The sequence below is a fragment of the Xenopus laevis genome, chromosome 8L, assembly GCF_017654675.1.
Source record: "Xenopus laevis strain J_2021 chromosome 8L, Xenopus_laevis_v10.1, whole genome shotgun sequence".
In the NCBI taxonomy this organism is placed as follows: Eukaryota; Metazoa; Chordata; class Amphibia; order Anura; family Pipidae; genus Xenopus; species Xenopus laevis.
Window position 1 is genome coordinate 87,404,217 of NC_054385.1, and position 25,494 is coordinate 87,429,710.

Genomic DNA, 25,494 nt, shown 5'->3' on the forward strand with positions numbered 1-25,494 from the left:
TAAGGAATGTTGGCCTGGAACATAGTATTTGTACCTGGATAGAGAAATGGCTAAAAGATAGACTACAAAGAGTGTAGAGTACCGCAGGGCTCTGTACTAGGTCCCTTGCTTGTCAAGTTATTTATCAATGACCTGGAGGTGGGCATTAAAAGTACTGTTTCTATTTTTGCAGATGATACTAAATTGTACAGAACTATAGGTTCCATGCAGGATGCTGCCACTTTGCAGAATGATTTGTATAAGTTGGAAAACTGAGCAGCAAACTGGAAAATGAGGTTCAGTGTTGATAGACTTGGACAGACATAATATCAAAGGTTATTGTGTTACTAAATTCTATAACTAGTATAGATATGGGTATATATAATTTAAGTGAAAGTATGGAGGGGTGTGTGTATGGATGCTGGGTTTTCATTTTAAGGGGTTGAACTTGATGGACTTTCTTTTTTCAACCTGATTTAACTATGTAACTATCCCCCACAGAAGCCCTTCAGCAGAACAATGAGAAGGTAACGAGATATGTTCTTTGGTACATATGATAATAGCACTCAATAGTAAAAATCCAAGTCCCACTGCGACTTCTTCAGTTGCAATGAGTCAGAAAAACAACCGCTTAATCTTAAAGTAGTTCCATCATGAACTGTTGGCTCTTTCTGAGACCACAGGGTCAGGCAAAATGACATGAGATCACTGCCAACACACCAATATTACAACAAAAAAAATACACTTGTTCTTTTTCAAACCTTGGGCCAGCTGTAGAGACAAATGTCTGTGACGTCTCTTCATTGGTTAGAAATGCAAAGGAAATCAGCCATTGCTAACTATTTTGACAGCAAATCTAGATTGTGAGCAGGAAGTACCTATCTTTCATTGGGAATTTCCCGGAGAGGAGTACAGGCATCTGGACTAGATTGTGTATTACAGCTAAAATGCTGCTTTGTGAATAAGGCAATGCAAACAACACTGACAGTAGCCTAATGAGTAAGGTATTTTTGCAGCAAACTTTCTCCCTGCATTTGCCATCAAATACTTTGGGTTTTCTCTCACACACTAAAAACCATTAAGCTTCTAAAAAATTGAACTAAGGCCTTTGGCACACATTGTGTGTTTTGGTGTTTTTTTTTATTGCCAAAAGGTTTTATTGAAAAAAAAGCAAATAAATAAAATTACAAAACAATACAAATCAATATTAAAAAAAAAAAAAAAAAAAAGAACCCGTAAATAGCGGCTGGGCCAGATAAAGCAGTAGATCTCTCGATACATTCAATATTCCTTGGCCTATAATTTTTACACCTGTAGCGCTGAAAACAATCGAGCATCATTCTCATGGACTAGCCAAGGCATTCAGATGTTATCATATGCCTCCATGTCATTCTGCAACATGTGGCTAAGTTTCTCATTAGTAGCTATATGTAGTATCTTAGCCTTCAAAAGCGTCAAAGGTACATTTTCTTTTTTTCCAATTACTAGCAATACTCAAAAATATATTCCCAGTCAATACTTTTAAAGTTAAAAAGTCACTCTTTATTTAGCATAAATATTAAAAAGTAGGCATACAGACCAATTGATGCTCCGCCTTACGCGTTTCGCACCCACAGGCACTTATTCATAGCCTATGAATAAGTGCCTGTGGGTGCGAAACGCGTAAGGCGGAGCATCAATTGGTCTGTATGCCTACTTTTTAATATTTATGATAAATAAAGAGTGACTTTTTAACTTTAAAAGTATTGACTGGGAATATATTTTTGATTTGGGTGCCCTTTGGAGTTGGGGGCTATATTCCAGCATTTTTGGCCCTTTTTTTTTTTGACAGGCCTGTGTAGACTGCAGCAGCTGAGCAACAAGTGTTTTTTGGACTAGCAATACTCCGCCTGACTGCCATGTTTTGGTGCTTTTACACCCTAGGCTTTACCATTCAAATATATTGTGTAATGGTTGACTACTGAAAGATATCCTAATTAGGTCTTTATAACTGGAATTAGTTTTCAGCTAATTCCAGTGTTTCGCATAGTACAGATTTTGAAAGGAAAAATTGGGCTCAGTACTATAATTATTGGAATATACAATGTAAGGCTTATTGCATATTTAATGAACAAATTGCACATATATTGATTAATGGGTTGAAGACCTTCATCATGTGTTACAAGGCAGAACCAGTGTAGTGCAGAGTGAATTAGACATTTTGTTGCCTAAGTGAAATCTGGCACAGAACGGGGCAGAAATACCTTTTTCGTTTGAATAGAATTCTCTGTGCTCACTGCTGCAGGGATACAGCAATTCCATTTCTATTTAATATAAAGTTATTTCACCATTTTTTGCCTGCCCTGAGAACCATTGCAAACGGCCAACAAAATGCCTACTGTCATTTCTACTGTAAATGCATATTCATAGCTGTCCTTTGATACACCAAAACCGAGTGCCTTGGAACAACAAAAGGCAGCAAAATGCAAGAGAATTCACAAACCTATTGTTACATCTGATTTTTTAGCACTTCCTCTGACATTTAAACTTTATTTTGAAACAATAATGTTTGCAAAGCATTTTCCTGTTCATCATCTATCTGTAACTTGTCCTTTACACTTTCTTATAAGCAGGAAATGAGCAAATATGTTTCCCTTTAACCATTCACTGTTTAAAGAACTAAGATAAACTTTGATGGGAATGTGTCCTGCATGATATACATGTCACAGTTAGCTGTTTAAAATAAATTACTGCATTTTGCTGAGGAACAAGACCCAGTAACCCTTAAAGGGTTTGTTCACCTTCAAACAACTAGTTGTTTTCAGATAGATCACCAGAAATAGCGACTTTTTCCAATTACTTTTTATTTTCTATTAGTTACCAGTTTTCTAATATTAAATTTGTAACCTGTCATTTTCCACCTTCTAAAGCAGCTCTGGGAGGGGGGGGTCGCCGACCAGGCCTGGACTGGGAGTCAAAATAGGCCCTGTCATTCCAAGTACACAGAGGCCCACACAGTCTCCTATTAGCCCAAACAGCCCACTACCAGCCCACTATATGGTAACTTTCTATGGAGCCGTACAGCAGCCCCTCTGGCATTTGCCAGAACCCACAGATTGCCAGTCCGGGCCTGTCGCCGACCCTGTAAACTGTCCTAAATTGATACATTTTTTATCTTTGTCCCTGCTGAGCAGAATCTCGGTTTCATTACAGGCAGCTGTTAGAATTGATATAATAGTTGCTCCAGAGATACTGCTGAAAAATGTATCAACTAAATGTTGCAAAAATTAGCTGATATGGCTGCCTACACACCAATATTGCAACTAAAAAATGCAATTTCTGGTTTAGGAATGAAATTTTATATTGTTGAGTGAATTATTTGCAGTGTAAATAGTGTAATTTAGAAATAAAAATCATGACCGAATCCACATTTGGATTATTTTGATAACAAGAAGTCTATGGGAGACGGCCTTTCTGTAATTTGCGCTCCAAGGACTTTATAGTGAAAAAATAAAGATTACATTTATTTCAACGTTTCGGCACCATCACTTGTGCCGTCTTCAGGAAGGTGAACACTACACATCAGTGAAATCATTGATTTCACTGATGTGTAGTGTTCACACAGTCTTATGAAAAAGTTTGGGAACCCCTCTCAGCCTGCACAATAATTTATTCCACTTTCAACAAAAAAAAAGATGGTATGTCTTTCATTTCCCAGGAACATCAGAGACTGAGGTGTTTTCTGAACAAAGATTTTTAGTGAAGCAGTATTCAGTTGTATGGAATTAAATCAAATGTCAAAAACTGGCTGTGCAAAAATGTGCTAATTTGAATGCATGTAACTGCTCAATATTGATTACTGGCAACACCAAATTTGTTGGATGAGCCTGTTAAGCCTTGAACCTCATAGGCAGGTGTGTCCAATTATGAGAAAAGGTATTTAAGGTGGCCAATTGCAAGTTGTGTATCTGTTTGACTCTCCTCTGAAGTGACATCCAGAATCCAGACACTCCTCAAAGGCTATAGGAGAGTCTAGAGGCTGTGACATTTGCAAAAGGAGGCTCAACTAAGTTTTGATGTAATATCTCTGTTGGGGTGAACAAATTTATGCTCCTGTCTAAAGCTGGCCATAGACGCAAAGATCCGATGGTATGAATCTAGGATTCGTATGATTTTTGGACCATGTGTGGAGAGTCAAACATTTTTCGTCCGATGGAGATCGGTCGTTTGGTCGATCGGACAGGTTCGAAAATTTCTGTCGGCTGCAGGTAATATCTCTGCATGTATTGCCGATCGGAAGATTTTCAGTGGGAGACTGTCACTAGCTTTGTCGGACATAACTTTCATACGATTGCTGTCAGGGGCAGAACATCAGCTGATCTGTTTTTTTGATCTGACTGGTAAGACTTTGATCTGAATGGTTAGTGGCAGGTCGGGAGATGGGGAAGTCTGAACGTACGATGATTCGTACGATCGGATCTTTGCATCGATGGCCAGCTTAATTTTGTTATGATGCATATTGCATGTTTTCTGTTAATCCAATAAACTTTCTCATTGCTGAAATACTACTGTTTCCATAAGTCATGTTATATAGTAAAAGGAAGTTGCTTCTTTAAAAGCTCAGCCAATGATAAACAAAACTCCAAAGAATTAAGAGGGGTTCCCAAACTTTTTCATATGACTGTGTGTGTGAGGCCAAACTGTAGCATGGGGAAAAAAAATACAATTTTGCATTTATTTTGACCTGAGCACACAGGTTTTAAAAAAAAAAATGTGCAAGCAAGTTTTGCATGCAAAAGAAGGAATGAGGGAACATTGCTCTCTGCATTATTTTATACAACTTTACATTTTAAGGAAACAAATTAAGGAGACACAACTGCATCTGCCTTTTCACATTAAACTGCACAAATCTCCAGTTGACAAATGCTCAACCTGAACTAGTCTGTTAATCCTGTGTACACATGCCACTTCTTGACAAAATGAACTAATTATTTTATTAATTTTGTTTTTCAGCAAACCCAAGGAACCCATGTTCAGTGCAGGTGAGTTTTTTTTCTGTGTGCTCTGTAAGCGCCCTCTAAGATAATTTTTTTTTTCCTCTGGGTAACTGGATGTTTAGGCATTTCTAAAATAAAATTGGGTCACTGTCCATTGCAGTTTGAATTTTTGTTTACTTCAGTGTCAAGCATGGGTGGAAAAAATGTTCAGCCAGTGAGGCAGAAGATTATATACTCAGCAGAGGGAGCCTGGAAGGAAACTGTAATCCCCCTGCCCATGACATGATCTGCAATACCCCATTCATGACCCTCACATATCTATATAGTGCTAATAGCAAATAGTTAGGAGTGCTCTACCCTCTTGTATTCACCTGTGCAGGTCCAGGTGCTAAACCGGAAGACCCTTGCCTGCAAGCTGGGTCAACTTTTACACCCATTGTATATGGGCTAATAAATCACTGAAGATTTTTGCAACATTACTAGAGTGCTACTGGATTTTTTCATTGGAAATCTATATTGTGCTGGCATGGAGGGGCCAAGCTGGAACAGCAATCTTATGAGATTTGTTGATTTCCCATTCTTGTTGAAATCCTGTAATACTTAGACTAGTTAAATTAATTCTGCTTCTGGGCAAGGATTATTAATTATTCATTTGAGATATGCAGTAAGTTGTTGTTTAACAAAATGTAATGGCATGTCTGATTTGATCTGACCATTGCCCCTTGGAGTTTCATTTTCTATCCATTCTATTTTCCCTTTTGACCTAGTGCCAACAGCAGTATGTTAAATAGAGAGGCTCTAAAGGTCTCTAAGAGATTTAGTAAACAAATGGAGATAGTTGCTTGGCACCAGCATGCAAGTTGCATTGCAGTGGTAGTTACTGCAAATAATACAGTATATGAGATTGACCTTGTTATTGGATACAATAAACTCCTAGGCTGCTCAGAGAACTTTATTGCGAACCTGTAATTCTGATTCTGGTTTTTATGAGCTTCTTTGTGTTTCTACAATGATTCTATTGCGTAAAGGTAAATCAGTGCAAATAAGAATTTTAACTTAAAATGATGTCCAGTGTTTTGTTCTATGATTATGGGTGGTTCACTTGTGTAAAGGCAACATCTGGATATTATGGGGGATCAGTAGAAATCTATACGGCTCATCTATGTCCACAAGTGAAGTTAGCAAAATGTGATTTCTGAATACCATGTTTTTTTTCTCATAATGCAGCATTTTCCCCCCAGAATTCCAGAATCATTATGGGGGCATTGGACTTAAAGGAGAACTAAACCCTAAAAACTAATGAATAAAAAGTTCATATTTTATATACTGAACTTATTGGACCAGCCTAAAGTTTCAGCTCCTCAATAGCAGCAATGATCCAGGACTTCAAACCTGTGCTCAGTGGGCTCTGAGCAGCTGTTGAGAAGCTAAGCTTAGGGGTTGTCGCAAATTATCAAGCAGAAAATGCGGTTAGTCTTTAATTTAAGCTGATGCTACAGGGCTGATTATTAGATTCTGATGCTAATTGGACTGGTTTCTGTGCTGCCATGTAGTGATCTGTATTAATTACTAATCAGCCTTATATTGTGACATTTATATTCTATGTGTACTGTATATTGTGAGTTGGTCCCTAAGCTCAGTAAGTGACAGCAGCACAGAGCATGTGCAGTGAATCGCCAGAAAAGAAGATGGGGAGCTATTGGGGCATTTTCAGAGACACCAATCTTTACTGCTAAAGGGCTGTGGTTGCCTTGGGCTGGTACAGAAGCCCAAAACATAATGTACAACATTCCTAGTCTACTTCTTTAGTTAGGCTTTAGTTCTCCTTTAACGCAATAGAGGCCAGTGTGTCAAAATTAACGCAAATACATTCTCACTTTGATGTAAATCAATAACAACTGCTTTCCAAGTCTGGTTGGTGTCATTTACAAGAGCTTAATTACACATGCCACTGAGAGAACTATGGAGCCACTGCTGTGTCAGTAGGTGCAACTGCACTTGGTTCAGAATGAAAGGCAGGCAGGACTTTTTATTTTATTGAAACCGGTATCCTTAATGAATGGGGTTTTACTTTGTGTGAATGCAATTGTTGTAGCAGAAGTAAATGACCCCTTAGGTCTTCCTGACAAAGTCTATGAGCTGCGAATCTCTTTACCCCTAATTCTCTTTCTGTCTCTGTAACCACAAGGAAAGCGCCGAGTGACACACTGCAAAGGTAGGAATCACTTGCCAATGCTCATACTCTCTCTGGGCAGCACTTTTGCCAAGGTGATCGAGCTTCATTAAAAAATACCTTTAATACAAGAATGACATGCAGCAGCTTTGTAGTCACCCCTGCCACCCTGATTATAACCATTGAGTCAAAAAAGCATAATGTTTGCCTACCCTCCTTAAATTATGTAAAAATGTTTCACATATTCTTCTAAAAAATGTCTCTTTACAGCTTTTTCCTTTCTTGCTGCACCCACCCAAGTAAAATCCTTATTTGAAAAGCTATTTGATCTTGGCAAATAAAAGCCAGTGCTTACCCAGGGAGCATACCCCCTGTGCATAGAAAGCTAGCTTCTGAAATAGAGTCACTAGTGCAGTGTGTGGATAGCCTGCAGAGTTTGCTTTGCTAGTGTCCCATTCTAATAAATAAATGGCATGCAGTAAAGCCTACCTTCATACTCCCAAGCAACTGTGTGCTCAAAGCTAGCTACAAGGTTCCCTGCTTGTTCTATAATTTTATAACATTGCTATTTTTTTATTTGGCTTCTATACTAGTACATTCTCCTAAACGAATTAAAACTTAAATACACAAATTTGCCCACCCACTTTGTTACTTTTTTTTAAGAATAAGAAAACCATGCATGTTAGCTACTACTAGGTAAAACAAGGCCACTTCTGAAGCTATTGGTTTGCAGATAACAGTGCTTAATTAGGTTATACAGGTAACTACGCAGTCCAGCGTAGCCCTGTCTGATTTAGCACCATCAATCACCAACTTCCAGTTCAGAAGCCGGCAGGGAAGAAGAGAACCCTGTATGTCACTAGTGATTGATAGCATTACATAGTATTTCACTGTAGTCCTGGTGAAATACTGCTTGATAGGACCAGCAATTCTCTCTGATGACAGCTGAGTGGTGCTCATAGATTCAGCCATAAGGGAGTAATACATGCGTGTAAGCACCACATGATTGTCTTTTGTCCTTAAATTTCGTTGATTGCAGGTATATAAAGATGTGGCAATGCACTTTTGTTAAAGCCTGGGAGAAAGCAAGAGGCGTCTAGACCAGTTTGGACCGCATTCCAGTTTAATAAAATTCCCTTTGTTAACACAAATAGCAATGTTTCAAGCCACAGTTGCCTGTTAGGCTGCAGTCACCATAAGCGATCACTGGGAAAATGATGGTGAGGTGCAGCGCTTAATGCCTAATTTGCATTACAGAAGTAAGAATATTCACAGAATACTAGCAATACCGCATTGCTATAGTTCTAGCAGCACAGGGGTTATTTGCCTATTTGAGAGGCCTTTGCGGTCTGACACCCCCTGACTAGATTGCCCACCCGACGACCACTGACTGTGCAGGGCTCCAGGGGGATGGAGCAACTTCCCCAAGCCCATTGTAATGCTCTGACAACTGCTGCAGAACCCCCAAACTCTGCCAGTACCATGTCACTGATTTTAAAGGGCCATGATTGGCACTGTTTATATGCAAAGACGTCATTTCGACACTCATTTCGAAACGCTAATTCACTAAGTTTTTGATTTTACTGACCGTTACCTCTATTGCCAGACTTGCCTTCGCCATCTCAGACCAGGCAAAGTGCAATGGAGTAGATAGGTCTCACTTGAAATTTTGTTGAAAATTTTTCTAAGTCCCAAAAAGCACTGGCGTCTTTTACTTTTTCCTGGGTGATAGGCTGCAAAAGATCATAATTTTTTTTTTGGGGTACCCGGCTTCCCCCCTACATTTCCTAACATATGGCACATAAACTATACACTGGGCTCATGTGTAGGGCAATATAACAACTCTATTTTCTTTTATCAAGGTTCCTGGGCTTGTGTAGTGTAATGTATTCTTTTTGTTCTTAAAGGTTTTTTTTCTTCTTATTGTTATTAAGTCCTCTTCTGTCCCAGTAGTTGTTTCTCATATGGTGCCTGGGGCATATTCCTGGGGCTATATTTTGTATATACAATGGTCTGCACAGTCATTGCAGGAGTGGTGTCTGCTATCTCTGCAGGCTCTTATCTGCACCTGCACAGATACTTGCTCAGAATGTCATCAGGTGGGATGGGTAGTTAATAAATATGTTTTCTTTTGGAAGAAGATTTTATCTTGGCACTCATGTAACTACAGTAAATTACAGCCCCTAAGGGGAACGTAAGTAAAAGTCACAAGCGCGATTTAAAATGGCGTCTTTGCGAATGTTTAGCACTGCTTGCAGTGTAACATCATTCACTGGCGAATATTACATTGCCCATTATTGCTAAGCAAAGGAACACCTACTCTGGAGTTTCGTGAAAATTTCGCAATTGCAAAATGTTTTTTGAGACAAAATATTAATTGCATACACTGCGAATGTTTGCAAAAGCCATTTGGTCACAAACTTTGGTGAAGTCATTGAGGTCTGTAATCAGTCAAAAAAGATGCAAACATGGTCGCTAACATTCACAAGCTTATTTTGCGCTCGAGAAACATATTATATTCCACCATTAGAGAGCAGACTTGGCAAGCAGACCAATGCTTCTCTTTAACATAAATACGTAAGCTCTTGCAAAGAGGGTCATTTAATAGAAACAGTTCAGGACTTGACCATAACATATTGGCTTTCATTATAAGCTATAAATGTAGTGGTATGTAAGGCCACAAATATACTGGCGGGTTACATGTGAAATGAGCATTGCTGGCTCTGGATTCAGTCACATGTAAGGCTTAATTTGAAAATGGTAGTCGACTTCAGCCCAAAAAATCTAATGTTTTCAGAAATGTATACAATTCATACATAGACACTTCCCAGTCACTGCTTAGTCTAAATGCATTGTTTTTTTAGCTTGTAGTCTGCATTGTAGAGACAACCCTGCCATTACCGAGCTTCTAGCTTGCCTTTTATGTGCACCTGCCTTCAAAATATTGTCTGTGACGTGCGCAGTGGTATCTGCCGGCAGGACTTTCAGTCTGTGTCAGTCTGGCTTGCTGGGATATCAGGGAACCTTGGCAAACCCTGATATCCCAGCAAATTCTCTCTTATCCCTTCTTTTCTTCCACACAGTTACTCTCCACTCCTTTCATCAATCCATGTATTCTTACCTTCCATGCATCCTCTGCTTTTTATTATGTTATTTTCTTTCTTACAATTATTTATTCTTTGAATGGAAGGAAAGAATACATTTTTACAAAGTTGCAGTGTGCAATTGTGCTTTATCTTCACTCAAAGCCTAAATTGCCTAGCAAAGTCCAAGTCTAGCACACAGATTGAATTCTGCCAGATAGAACATATTTTGTAAAGGGAAGAAATATTCATTTTATCGTTAATTGTTGCTTATGCCCTTTCTCCGTGTGATTCCTCATCAAATCTACCTAGTAACTGTGCAGATTTTGCTGGCTCCCCAACTGCTTGACTACTTTAAGAACGAGACGGAATCCAATGAGCGCCTCGCGGAGCTGCGGGAGCCAACCATTTCTGAGAGTGGACAAGTGTCGTCCGATTCTCCAAAGTCTCATTCCCTCTCATTGGTTAAAAGTCTTAGCCACACAAGTCTCCCTTTTCCCAGGTCCCCTAGTTTCAAGAGTCCCAAGTCCCCTGGCAGTTATTTCCAGCTTTGCTATTAATAAAAGCATAGTAGTATCTTATTTTGGAATGCAATAGAACAGATTTGTCTTATTACTACCATCGTCCTGATTCTTTGGTATTGTATAAGTAATCCTTTATCTGTTTTGTGTTTATGATTTTATTATAGGCATGTTACAAGATGTGTTGATTTATGTGCATGCGGATGGTACTAATTGCATTAAAGAGCTTTTACAATTCTGGTTGCGGACTTGTGTATTTTTTTCAGTTTATTTTGTATATTTTAATTTGCTTGGTACAAGAAAAACTTTTTCATTTGTTTCTACTACAAACAATTATTCAGATTGTCATACAGATGATTACTAACCTGAGATGGTCATGAGTTAATGGCTTGCATTTCTGACTCACAAATATATTGGAAATGTCATATGTTGTATTTATTTAACTTTTTTTTTATTATTATTATTATTATTTTAGAGGAAGGCTATGTAAAAATGTTCCTGAGAGGACGTCCTGTTACCATGTATATGCCCAAAGATCAAGTGGACAGTTACAGTTTGGAGGCAAAAGGTGAACTGCCAGCTAAAAGACTTAAGCTGGAGTGGGTGTATCCTGTCATTAGTATTTTGTCTGTGGTAATAATCATCTTGACACATGAGCTCTAAGTATTTTAAAATAATTACATAAAAGGTACTATTTCATTGAATGTACTATGTGTGTTAGATAAGGATCTTTCCATGTATGGCCTGCATATGGAGGTTTATAACCTAGATTAGTTACTGCTATTGTCACTGCATGTGGCTAATAAAAGGGTTAAGTGCCTTTTTGCACTCTTAAGTGGTGTGTGGCTTTTGTGTATTATTATTTTGTGTTTTTTATATATATATAATACTGGAGGGTGGCACTCCGTTTCTGTGTGCCCAGGTGCAAGGTAAATTTTCATATTTTCTCCAAAAAGACCAGCTACACTGGGACTTTTGTGCAAAAATAAGATTCAATTTGTGGGAGTATATATATATATATATATATATATATATATATATATATATATATATATATATATGTCGTCTGAAGGTGCACACCGTTTCCACGTTCACGTACCTGGGTGCCAGCAAAAAGTTTAGATAGATGCAAAGTCGAAAGTAGCGACACTCACAGGTTTTGTAGAAGGTTTGAAAAAACAAAAAGTTGTTTATTAAAGCTCAACGTTTCGATCCCCCACAGGGATCTTCGTCATGCTTGTTTGTACTCTCCTGACGAAGATCCCTGTGGGGGATCGAAACGTTGAGCTTTAATAAACAACTTTTTGTTTTTTCAAACCTTCTACAAAACCTGTGAGTGTCGCTACTTTCGACTTTGTATATATATATATATATATATATATATATATATATATATATATATATATATATATATTAATGAATTATTCCAGTACCACAAACGAATATATAAAGACCAGCACTCTAATTTTTTTTTATAAAAATTCTTCTTGTAGTAGTGCATGTTTTTGTACATGGACTATACAGGAGGAATTTTCATGAAGAAAATTCCTGAGTGCTGGTCTTTTTTATTTTATATATTGGGTTTTACCATGCACCAGGGTAATAATCTTTGAAGTGTGCATCCAGGAACAATATTTGCATTTGTACTTTGCTGGTCACTGTGAGTGGTGACTTGGGAATGTAGAGTGTTGCAGTAATCCTTGTCACCAAATCACCTGTGGACTCCAGGGGCCCCAGTTCCATGGGCAACATACATGTAGCACTGACCTAAGAGTCTCACAGAACACCAATGACAGAAGCAAAGTAAGATTAACAAAAATAGTAAAACCATTGCTGTCTTTAATTGCCTCTGGACAAATTTCTCAAATGGGCTAGAAATAGATGCGTAGAAAAGACCTCTACATTGCCTATAAACATATACCTATAAACCTACAAACCTGTACCTGTAAACCTACTTAACATTGTTTGTAACGTAGACCCAAAAATATGTTTTATAAGTCCAGAGGAGCTGGTACGAAAATTACTGTACATCTTACTACCTAAATAGCATATTTTTAGCTCATATACTTTATTTTCAAGATCAATGCATTTAATCATGAAATGCACTGGCTGATATCCAGTTTAGCTTATGGATGCATTTCTGCTTACTCATTGTTTAACAATATTGAACTTTATGTGATGACTGTTCCAGTGGAATTTCTCCTTAATTAGTGATCAGATATGGCTACCGGGGACGAGACTGTCGCAGCAACTTGTACCTTTTGCCTACAGGAGAAACTGTATATTTTATTGCTTCTGTAGTTGTGTTATATAATGTCGAAGAGCAACTGCAAAGACATTACACTGGCCACACTGATGACGTCAAGTGGTAAGTCCCATTGAATACTGTACAGTTTATCAGCAATGTTTGATTTTGTTGCAAACTTTAACCCTTTGTGCCAGACCATTGCTTTTATAATTGAGGCTATCTGATACTGCCAACACAGACACAACACAATCACTTAAATTAATATCAGACCGTTACACAGATGCCAGGCACTGAGTCATTTCATATGCTTGATTCAAGTGCATATGTATTTTTTATAACCTCTCAGAAATATGGGTTTAATAATTAATTACTGACTCCTACATGTGTTCTTCTTGCAGCCTTGCTGTTCATCCAGATAAAATTACTATAGCAACAGGCCAGGTTGCTGGTACATCAAAGGATGGGAAAGTAAGTGATACTTTTTCTTTTATTTTACATTAACTCAGAAAAATGTTCTCTGTACATAAACACAAATGTACATTCTTGTTATCCCTTTAGAAATGTAAAGTGCATGCACATTAATTTTAAACACAGAGCCTCATTAAAAGAGCCTTTTATGTAATTGTAATAACAATGATCAATTGTGTGTGTGATTGGCTGAATTCTCTTTTTCTATATTTCAACTTAATGCAATAAAGCTAAATTACAAATAGTCTGCTTAAGATCCATCAGGTGGTTGTAGTAGTGTAGTGTTTCACGAATAGTACAAACATGAATGTGCAGGTCTTTGATATTCAGTAATCTGTATGCTAACAGTTCTTTCTATTAATTGCCTAAATTCTGTCATTGGTAATATTTTGATGTCTGACCTTCCAATAGCTTGAAGAAGTTTGCCTCCAAACATAATTTGTCACTCTGTTGCAACACACTGGGGTTAATAAAGCTCTGATTTTGATGCTCATTAGAAATGCAGAATTGAGCACACCAAACTGATTTGCTAATTGATTCTATTATATTCTGTCTGTAGAATAGAGTTTTGTGTTTAAAACTCACTTAAATGCAATTAGCTACATTAAAAACACAGATGCCGTACATTTTATGTGCTCCTCATGTGTTTTCAAACAAACACGCACAAATTTAAGCTTATAGCTCCCTCGTGTGGTAAAACACTTATAGCACAAGAGCTCATAGGGAAAGTTTATTAATATTATGGTGACATCACTCCAGGAACTCTTCAGGGAAACTTCTCGTTAAAGTTGTTTTTGTTTAACTAATTTGTTTGTAAATTCTTTTTCTAGCAATTGCCACCACATGTTCGCATTTGGGATTCTGTGACACTAAATACCTTGCATGTCATTGGAATGGGCTTCTTTGATCGTGCTGTTACTTGTGTTGCTTTCTCTAAATCTGTAAGTACTCTAATGAAGTTACCTGTAAGGTGTTAAACCAGGATTAAGCTATCCTAACAATACCAGAGGATCTCCAAGTGTACCAAGGCCCTAGTGGGTCTCGAGTTCAGGTTCAGAAGGCCAATTTCCATCAGCCCATAACACAATTGATGTGAGATTGAGCCCAGAGTGTCAGGTACTCTAGTGAAAAACCAGTTCAACACTGGTGTACAATACTAGAGATGCAGTATCTTGGTGGTTTATCCACTTTGAGCCAAATAACTTTGAGGGGGTGGGGGGAGTTATTTGAAAAAGTATATATTTTTTTTTGTTTCATATTGCTTCTTTCAAGACCTATAATCACAAATTGAAAGTAATTGAAAAAAAGTCTCTATTTCTAGTGAACTATTTGAAAACAGCTGAACTGAAAAAAATGTTGAAAGCTGAAAAAAAACCCTTTAATTAGGTATAGGTGTAATCCACATGCCTGATGGAATTGTTTGTCAATGTACTTGGCAGTTATAATTGTTATAATGGCCAAAGGGCAGATATGCTTTTATGTATATAGTGATCTATACATATGATTTACAAGATTTACAGAACTGAATAAAAATACAGAAAAAGCTTAGAAGGCCATTTTTTCCTCTGTATATCACATGCCTGTTAAGGAAAGCTGATGTGGGCCCCTGAACCCAAGAGGGCAATAATATATAGCGAAGGAGGTAGCAGCATGTCAAAACATCTGCCACAATTTTTAAATTTTTTTATATCAAAAGTTCATTATTGACCAATTTGCAAGTATTATATTTTTGGATTTGGGTTTCTACTGTCTGCCTCAATGGTTTGTATTGTCTGTAAAATACTGGTTTCAAATAGTTTCCTTCTCTATTTAGAATGGCGGAGGGAACCTGTGTTCTGTGGATGATTCCAATGACCATGTACTGTCTGTTTGGGATTGGCAAAAAGAAGAAAAGCTGGCTGATGTTAAGGTATGGTAAAGTGTCAAGAGGATTATTACTTCCTCATTGTCTGTATAGTGGGTTATGGTTTGTGTAAAGCATACTTTAGAAAAGAAAAAGCAATTTTGGATTGGTGAAGCTCAGCAGTGCTATGCCTCATAACCTTTATAGATAGTAAGACATCTGCTAATGATTCTCCAAGGAAAACGTATCAATTCACCAAACAAGTGCAAAGTTCAGCTTTAATAGATAAAGTGGGCACTTGGCTGTCTGCTTTTGCCTAAGACAGTGATGAGCATATAAGAATGTGATAATATGGTCTCCCTGTTAAGAGCAAGTAAAGCTACAGGCATGGGACCTGTTATTCAGAATGCTCTGGACCTAGGGTTGCCACCTTTTCTGAGAAAAAATACCGGCCTTCCTATATATTTATCTTTTTTCCCTATTAATGATATTGGGATCAACCATCATTTTTACCGGCCAGGTGGCAACCCTATCTGGACCTGGGATTTTCCGGATAAAAAAAATATCTGTAATTCGACAAAATAATGTTCTCTATGCAGAACAACATATCGCTCTGTCATTGTGTGATCTGTATATTTCTGAAATAAAATGCAAGTATAAAATGCAGTAACATAAATGTTTTAATATTAATGTTTTACTTTTAGTGTTCAAATGAAGCTGTGTTTGTTGCTGACTTTCATCCAACCGACACAAATGTTATAGTTACTTGTGGAAAGTCTCATCTTTACTTTTGGACATTAGAAGGAAATTCTTTGAATAAGAAGCAAGGATTATTTGAGGTATGTTGATAAATATTCTTAAATAACATAATGATAATTACTTTCATCATAATATTTAGTTTGTATGGGACATTCATATTTTGCTTTGCGTTATTAGCTTCCTGGATAACAGCCTTTAATATGTTTGGACAGGGCTGCCTTCAAAAATCACAGGGCACTGTGTACACCAAAATTATGAGGGCCCCCTGGTGGCTGCTACCTGCAGTGAAAATTTTTATGGTCCCACCACCAACACCTTCCAATAATAGCATTAACACTTGGCTGCAGTAATAGGATCCCCACAACAGATATTTAAATTACTATTACAAGAAAAAAAGCCAAATAAAATAATAATAAAAAAATCCTGTTTTACTTATAGATTTCCTGCCTTTTTATTAATAAATGTGGCAGCTGTCCTAGGGAAAGAAAAAGTGGTGGAGAGAGGTCACACCAGCACATATTTCAGGCATGTACTGATTGGACTAAGACAGTTTGTGAGCCCTGTGCCGCAGACCTGCTGCTTGCCCTGTGATGGGACACAGGTTGACAGCATACAAAATCAACTGGGATAAATCACAATTATATGCCATTGACCTTGGGCCCCCAGCCCAACTGCCCCCCGATAAACAGCCAAAATGGGTAAGGTCATTCAAGTACCTGGAATTCATATCCGTCCAGGCTCCAAACAATTCTTATAGCTCAACCTGGACCCCATAACACAGTCATACAATATAAGTTTCTGTACCAAATCTATATTATCCCAATCAAACTGAAAAGAATTTCCAAAAGACAAGACAACCTCTGCCCACACTGCGCTCTCCAGGGGCTCATTTCCTTCACCTATCTTCCAGCTTTCTGAAGGCAGTTGGTGGACAGCACAGCACCCTACCTTTAGTTACATGACTGGGGGTGCGGCACATGAGACTCGAGGGGGGTGATTACTTGACAAGTACCAACCTACTATCATTGTACAATATCATACAGGTGCGTGTTGTTTTATTGTAAAAACTTTCCAGATAATTATATGATTTGGTTTTTATTTTTTTCTTTAGAAACAGGAAAAACCAAAGTTTGTGTTATGTGTGACCTTTTCAGAAAACGGTGACACAATTACAGGCGACTCTAGTGGAAACCTTTTGGTATGGGGAAAAGGTAAGGTTAACTTTGCAGACTCTAAGGTTAGTCAGTAACCATGCATTTATAATTTTTATTATTATAATACGTTTAACACAATTCTAGATATCTTTGTATTCATGTTAAAGGAAAACTTTCATCAAATGGTTTATATTTGTGCCTCAAAATAAGTATCATATAACTCATATGTTATTTTTAATATTGATTCACTGTTCTTGAATTCATTTGATTGTCACCAAATGCATTAAACTAGGTTTTTCTAACTCTGAATCCCAAAATAGAATATCTGCCATTCTGAGTTTGACCACAGTGTAATATTTGCATACGTTAATTATACAGTTCTCAGTATGTTAAACAACAAGATGATTTAAGTGTTAGCAGGGATGATTATGATTAGAGAATCCTTTTGCATCTTTAAGCCTGAAGTGCCAACTTTGGGTAGCTAGGGTGAAACACCTATTTGCTGTTAATGCCCCATAGTCTGCCTCCTCCTCCCTCTCAAGGGCAGCAGGTAATATGTACATTTTGTCAGCATCACAAAATAGAACCTGAAAAATTAGGATGAGTTGGAATAAAAACAGCTACGAAGAGCACAACTGTATATTAGGCTAATGGTACACGAGTAGATTTCTCAGCTTGCGTGTATATACACCAACAGAGTGAAGCCAGTCTGTAGCGTTCTGCTACCCGAAAGAAATTCATGTCCATCTACAAACATAGCATTGACTTAAAACAAAAATAAGAACATTTAACCCTCACATGAGACATGCAGTTGACTCATTTATGTTCTTGCAAACAGTTTTGTATGCACAGATTTTTCACTCACTTTAACTATCTAATATGAATTTCTTAGAGTCCGTGCAGACCTATGCCAAAAATGAGCAAAGCTGCATGAGCAGCTGTTTGGAATGAATGGATGGAATAGAATGTTGGAATAGGTGCAACTTAAAAGAGAAAGCATGGTGGCCAGTTGTTGGCACAGTGATAGAAGCTTACGTCTAAGTTTGGGGCTGGTGCTTCTCTTACTGTGCATGAGCTTGGCCAGGGTGGCATGGGGAATGCTGGGAAACCAGAACAATATAGTGGAAAAGTAGCCTGGGGCAGCTTAGGTTCCTTTCTGTGTGATCTCCAACATGGAGCAATCAAAGTTGAAGCCAGGTCTGGATCAGCTACAGCTGCTCGTGAGCATCTGTAGAAGTGGATCTGAAGTGCCGGGAGGTTATGCCTGGTGACCCCTACTATGCAACCTTTTTAAAGTAGGTACACAGATCATGGCATATCCTAGCATTCTGCCAACACCGCATTTGTGTTGACATTTCTATGCCACTTGAACTCTTCGTCAGAATTATTTCCTTAATTATATCTGCACTAGTGAAACCTCTTCATTTCAAAAGCTATAGTCAAAGCAGTTTTGGTTGCAACTGCAAATGGCACCATTGCTCTTCATTATAAGCTTATTTCTGAATTGCCTCTTCCTTTAATAGCAGACTCTTCTGGGTAGAATCTATCTTACATATAAATAACTTTTCTTTTCAGAATGTACTTGTGTTAAGATTAATCTGGTATTAAGACACTGATATAATACATAGTATTATCTTTTATGTGCTGCAAGTAGGCCTGCAAAACAGCTTTTTCAAAATTTTTGTGTCTCCTTTTCACTGCCTCGTCATACACTATCCTACATGATGCAGCGGCTTATGACTCTTTCAACCTGCCTCAGTGAAAAAGTAATCAATATACATGTTACACAGACATTGCCTTAGGATCATCCAACCAACATACACATACCAAAAACCATAAGAAATACTGTAATTATCAGCACATATATAGCCAGCTTTAGGTTAAGGCCATAGAGGCAACTAAATTTGAGGTTATCACTGGCCTGCAAAAGGTTTGTTAGTTTTAAAGAATAAAATAAAAACTTGCCCATGTTTCTGCTTCCCTTACATCAGGCTGTTTATTTGTTTTAACGATTTATTTGTATTCTACAGGTACCAACAGGATAACACATGCAGTTCAAGGAGCCCACGGTGGTGGGATTTTTGCACTTTGTATGCAGCGAGATGGAACATTGGTATCTGGAGGAAAAGATCGAAAGCTTGTGTCCTGGAATGGAAATTATCAACAGCTAAATAAAGTCGAGGTGGTTCATATTTATTTTTGCAGGGGCTAGTTCTATACTTCTCTTCCTGTTTCATATACAGTAGAACCCCGTTTTATGTTTTTCAGGTGACCAGAAAAAAATGATGTAAAATCCAGGAAAATTTAAAATCAGGGAAATGTATTATGCATAATATATAGGTGTGGACCACAAAACAACAATTTTAAATTGAGGGGAAACTTAAAATCGGGATGTAAAATTGAGGTTCCACTGTACCCCTCTCCCCTTTTAGATGAACCCAGCCAGACACTTTATTTGACCAACTCCTGGTATTCAAATCAAGGGCTGACATGGCAATATGATTAGAAAACATTCATGTATAGGTGCACCAAGCAGAGGATTGTTGGCTTGCAAATATATTTGCAAGTAACCAATCAACGGGTGAGATCAGTAGTGTCATCCTGGATGCCTTCATAATTAGTACCCCATCTGGTCCACGATATTAATTATGGTTTGCTATCCAGCTGAGAGAGTGATACCTAATAGTTTTGTGGCATTTGTTTATGAAGTATGTACTATGGTCAGATGTTTTTTTCAGGAAGAATTTATAAATATATGCACCAATTTACATTTTTTTCCCCCCATCTTAGATTCCAGAACAGTTTGGTCCAGTACGTACTGTTGCTGAGGGAAAAGGAGATGTTGTGCTTATTGGCACCACACGAAATGTTGTTCTTCAAGGCACTTTATCTGGGGAATTTAACACTATTACCCAGGTAGGTAATCTAGGAGCTTGTTTATTTCCTGCTACACAGGTCAGAAGAAACTGCTGTAAGATGGCAGTAGATGCTGGTGCCTTGGATCTAATTTTATTCAAAATGTATACATTTGTGTAAGAAAAATATATTTTGACTCGGCTAAAGCACTGGAGGATGATGGGGATTGGAGTTATTAGCAGATAGGAAGTATCTGTATTTGATCTACCGTAAGTCTACATCTAAATACATCTTTGGCATGGATGTTATATGGCTGTCAAAATCAGTGAGACCGACTATATCTATAGATAAGCTACAAGAAGGACCAAAACCAATGAGAATGTTTAGATCTATGCCCTAAGTTCCAAAAGTGAATAATTTGTGTTAAGATTTGCAGTGATTTATTAGCTGTCCTAGACTTCAGTAGAAATCGAGCTTCAAAGTAATTTTGGCTGAGATTTTTGGGTACATTTGTTGTAATTTAAGCTGGTTGCTGATCTAACTATATATTTATGTTTAACCTTGAAACATATAGATGGAGAATGAACATAACTGTTTTACACGTACAGTATAAACAGCTCTATTAAAGTCAAAAATGTTCCTCTCTCCTTATCTAAATATACTAGTCCATACTGTATCCAAAGCTGTATGCTGTTGCTTGTTGTCTGTTTGCATAACTGAAAAATCAATTTTCATGTAGGTTAGTCTCAGACTGGCAAAGTATTATTTTTGTTGGAATGCTGGCAGATAATTAATAGTTTCCTATAAATCAGGCAAATAAAGCAATTGTGTTTTATTAGTATCACTTGCCTCTAGATGAGAAGAGGCTAAGAGCTGATGTAAAATCTTATTTCTGGAATGCTGCTCTGAAGCTAAACCCACGACACCAGTTTATCATTGCTGCACCTCTTTGGTATATTAATCTTAATCGGTATGTCTTGTTGCATTTTTACAAAGTCTGTGTGTTTCCTTTATAGGGCCATACTGATGAGCTCTGGGGGCTTGCTGCACATTCACTGAAGCCTCAGTTTCTGACCTGTGGTCAAGACAAGCAAATTACATTATGGGATGCCACCAGCCATCATCCTCTATGGACCAAGATCATTGAGGTGTGTATGGGCTCTCTAATTAAAGTGGACCTGTCACCCAGACATAAAAAGCTGTATAATAAAAGTCCTTTTCAAATTAACATGAAATCCAAATTATTTTTTTTATTAAAGCATTCATAGCTGTTGGAAACATAGCTGTCAATCAAATATTGCCTGCTCCTTCTCTATGTTACTGAAATAAAAAAGCCAGCGCCAAAGGCGCGGGAGACAGACAAACAGGCAAATAGGGTGATATAGTTTTGCGATGTTGCCACCTCTTGTGTGAGAAACAGACCACTTGTTTCACCATATATGTGTTGCCCTCCTTTACTATCGACCTCCACCAAAGGGTTAAAAAACTTTCCTTAAACACTCGTTTAGGTGGGTACTCACAAACAGGGAATATCAACTTGCACGTAAAATCATGAAGCGTTTCTCCTTGTATGAACTGTGAATCAACATGCAGCAGCGAATAGTGTAAAAATACCTTTTTAATATTATTAAAAACAAAGCTTAAAATGCACTCACATGGCAAAAGTTTAAAAAGAGCATATCTTATGCACCGTCCACCTGGAGGCTCCCCCTATATGCACCAGTCCGCACAAAGAAAATCCCAGGTTGATCAAGCTTGGGAAGATGTGTAAGCGGTTGTTTGTGTTCGTTCGTTCCTCGTGTACGATGCTGGGCGCCTACCAGTGACGTCACCTGCCTCAGGTGCCTACCAGGTGACATCACTGGTAGGCGCCCAGCATCGTACACGAGGAACGAACGAACATAAATGACCACTTAGTGTGTTAATGTGAGTGCATTTTAAGCTTTGTTTTTAATAATATTAAAAAGGTATTTTTACACTATTCGCTGCTGCATGTTGATTCACAGTTCATACAAGGAGAAGCGCTTCATGATTTTACGTGCAAGTTGATATTCCCTGTTTGTGAGTACCCACCTAAACGAGTGTTTAAGGAAAGTTTTTTAACCCTTTGGTGGAGGTCGATAGTAAAGGAGGGCAACACATATATGGTGAAACAAGTGGTCTGTTTCTCACACAAGAGGTGGCAACATCGCAAAACTATATCACCCTATTTGCCTGTTTGTCTGTCTCCCGCGCCTTTGGCGCTGGCTTTTTTATTTCAGTAACAGATTTGCGGACTTGGAGGGATACAAGTAGGAGATGGCTGGGATTTGTGGACACAATTGAACCTTGGGCCTATTCTCCTTTTAGGATACTGCTCCTTCTCTATGCCTTAGGCATAGTGGAGGGGCAAGCAATTGCTTTCACTTTCCATTCAGCACTTCCTAGATGTCACTGCTCTCCCCACATTCTCCCAATTCTCTTAACCATTTAATTCTGTAACCAGAGCATGGGGATGGACAGCAGGTCCCCCAATCTGGTGCACAAACAAGATGGAAGGCTTGCCTTAATAACAGTGTCCACAAAATGGCTCCTGCCTGCTTGCTGTAATTATGAGTTCCCAGACTGACAGTCAAGCAAAATGAACTTTAATTACATCTTATAAATTATTTGAAAAATAGGATTTGGAATATTTTTTTGGGGTGACAGGTCCCCTTTAAAGCACGTTCTTTACTAAGCAAGAAAATTGCTAAAATATATTTAAAGGGGACATATACCTTAATTTATCACTTAGCCCAATATGATTTTGCATGTTAAAAAAATAGTTAGTGCAGTTTTTAGCATACCTTTTGGATCCAGTTTCTCCATAAAAGATAAAAATGATCTCAGTGATGTCAGTGACAAGCAGAACTCAGTAAGTCCCATCATGTGCTCTTATCCTGACTAAAGGTGGCCATACAGGAACAGATTTTGTTGAACGACTGATTTAAGGACAATCTGATTAAATTGTTTTAGCGTAACATTGATGGGGTGCTTGATCATAAATTGTATGATTATTCCTGATAATATCAAACCAAGAGTTAATCGGACAAGTTTAGAAATTTTTGTTAAACCATGAAATCATTAGTTAATCAATCGTATGTGCCAAAACTACGGTTGCTTTACACAGAAGCAAATCATTGGGAATTTCCGAGGATCCTGTAAATTCATCATTTATATATCAAGAAATATATCTTTGTATTTGCTATGCTCTGAGTAAGAGAGTGATGCATATTAGAATATCTTTCACCTGCTGTATCAAGTTATTAGAGGTCTGCGATTTGACACAAACAGTGGCTGCAGTTCATGGTGGCGAAACAGGAAATTAGGGATGCACCGAATCCAGGATTCGGTTCGGGATTCGGCCTTTTTCAACAGGATTTGGATTTGAAACATATCCTTCTGCCGGCCGAACTGAATCCGAATTCTAATTTGCATATGCACATTAGGGGGGGGGAAATCGCGTGATTTTTTGTCACAAAACAAGGATGTAAAAAAATGTTCACCTTCCCAACCCTAATTTGCATTTGCCAAATCTTACATGAAGGAAAGGAAATGTAAATGTTATGCTTAATTTAAATATATTTTCTTTTAAGGATCCAGCACAATCCTCAGGGTTTCATCCTAACGGTTCTGTTGTAGCAATAGGAACTCTAACCGGAAGGTGAGAAGCAATGAGTTTCTATTTTCCATATGTATTTTAAGAAATTGCATGTCTTCACTCATCTGTCCAAAGGGTATTTTCTTTCTTTGAGGTCTAGTTTCCTTGTAAAACTAAAATTAGTAGATGTATAGCATGTTGCTTGAAATAGAATACTGGTAACTATAATTAAAGGGCCAGTTTAAAGCCTACTGACTTTTCTCCACTTCAAGTCAGTAAAACTGAACTTTGGTCCAACTGATTAGGATCCAAATATAGTCTAATAATAATAATAATTTTAGGCCTGGGCAGTTGTCTGTAATTTTGGTTGAACTATTATGACTGACTTGCATAACAATATGAGACAGCATCATTCATATGTGAACCAATAAGATCACAGTTTATTTGAAAAAGTCTTGTTTAGGGTAATATACCAGTTAAATGTTATATGCAGACTTGCGTCATCTAGTCTGAGCCAAATAACGTATAAAAGATGGAACATATCAACGTAAAGCTCATGATTACCTTTTGTGAAATTCCTGGCAGTATGAACCTGTACTGTGCCATTCCGGTACCCATAGGGACAGGTTAAGGTATCCTAGGAACTGTACAGTGAAATATACAATTCACCATATAGGAGGATTTTGCTGTCCCCAAAGCAGAGTAACAGAATGGGCTCTCTGTATTCTGCTGAATGAAGCAATGTTACACTGTCATAGTCCTCTGATAATACTGGGAGGAATTTCAGAGGAAAAAAAATAATGTAGACCTCCTTGGAAGTGATACTGACATAATACCTTTAGTTTAAAAGAAACGCGGCTGTCTTCATTTTATTTTTAGGAAATACAGTATTCCAACTTTGCTGTATATTGTAGACTGATTATTAATTTATTAGTTTAGTAGCCAATTCCTCATTCATCAGAAGAAAGACTATAAGGAACATTAAAGGAGACATATAGCATAACTAAAAGCCCCCCCCCCCAATCTTGTAGGCAATAAATGAATAATATGGGCTAAAAAATGGTCATTAACTTTAAAAATGGCCCCTTTAACCAAGCTTCCCATTGATCTGTCCCTGTTTTAAATAAGGGGTGGTAGGCGTGTTCTAATGGCCCCTGCCAGAAGCACAGTAGAAAGGGGATAGCCAATCACAGTCCTGCAGTCACAAGCAAAGACAGGCATTCATTCCCTATTAGCTCTGCCTAGCAACACAACTTTTCAAAAATATTCCTTAAATATTTAAACAAGTATAATACACTGGCACATTCTTGTTTTTCAGAATATATCTCCTTTAGATTATACAGAAATATTCCATAATGCAGTCACACTATGACTAATTTTATGCCTTGTTTTGCAGGTGGTTTGTATTAGACACAGAGACAAAAGATTTAGTCACTGTGCATACGGATGGGAATGAGCAATTGTCTGTCATGTGTTACTCACCAGGTCTGTATTTACATGTCGATCTTATGTATTGTATTGTTTATTTTAATAAAATTAACAATTATATTGCCCACAGGTTGGTGTAGATCCATTTCCTTCAACAGCCCCTGTATCTTTCATAATTTTCTAAAACATGTAACAGGAGATAAGATTGTGCCATATTTAGTAATGCTTATGTAGACTTTTAACTGTAAGTCTTAAATGTGAGAGTTATGTGAAGCAATGTTTGCCCCAAAAGTACTTTTTTCACAAACTCTACACTGTTGTTTTTTAGTGACCATGAATTAAATAGAAATGACTGCAGAATAAGCAGTTATTTACCTAATTGTTAGC

General features: G+C 37.7%; 1 protein-coding gene across 8 annotated transcripts in view; it reads left to right on the plus strand.

Annotated features, from left to right (window-relative positions):
* Positions 1–25,494, plus strand: part of LOC108698775 (echinoderm microtubule-associated protein-like 1) — a 77,330-nt gene that overhangs the window by 44,540 nt on the left and 7,296 nt on the right. For 6 of the 8 annotated variants that reach the window (XM_041573066.1, XM_041573060.1, XM_041573062.1 and 3 more), the window contains 14 exons: positions 4,972–5,000; positions 7,144–7,170; positions 11,208–11,337; positions 12,951–13,100; positions 13,379–13,448; positions 14,279–14,389; positions 15,262–15,357; positions 15,996–16,130; positions 17,162–17,261; positions 19,235–19,386; positions 19,995–20,120; positions 21,077–21,208; positions 23,675–23,742; positions 25,076–25,164. In XM_041573066.1, coding sequence (XP_041429000.1) covers positions 4,972–5,000; positions 7,144–7,170; positions 11,208–11,337; positions 12,951–13,100; positions 13,379–13,448; positions 14,279–14,389; positions 15,262–15,357; positions 15,996–16,130; positions 17,162–17,261; positions 19,235–19,386; positions 19,995–20,120; positions 21,077–21,208; positions 23,675–23,742; positions 25,076–25,164 — 1,415 coding nt within the window. The remainder of the gene's footprint in view (positions 1–4,971; positions 5,001–7,143; positions 7,171–11,207; positions 11,338–12,950; positions 13,101–13,378; positions 13,449–14,278; positions 14,390–15,261; positions 15,358–15,995; positions 16,131–17,161; positions 17,262–19,234; positions 19,387–19,994; positions 20,121–21,076; positions 21,209–23,674; positions 23,743–25,075; positions 25,165–25,494) is intronic. The other 2 variants (XM_041573061.1, XM_041573064.1) reach the window with 1 other exon arrangement.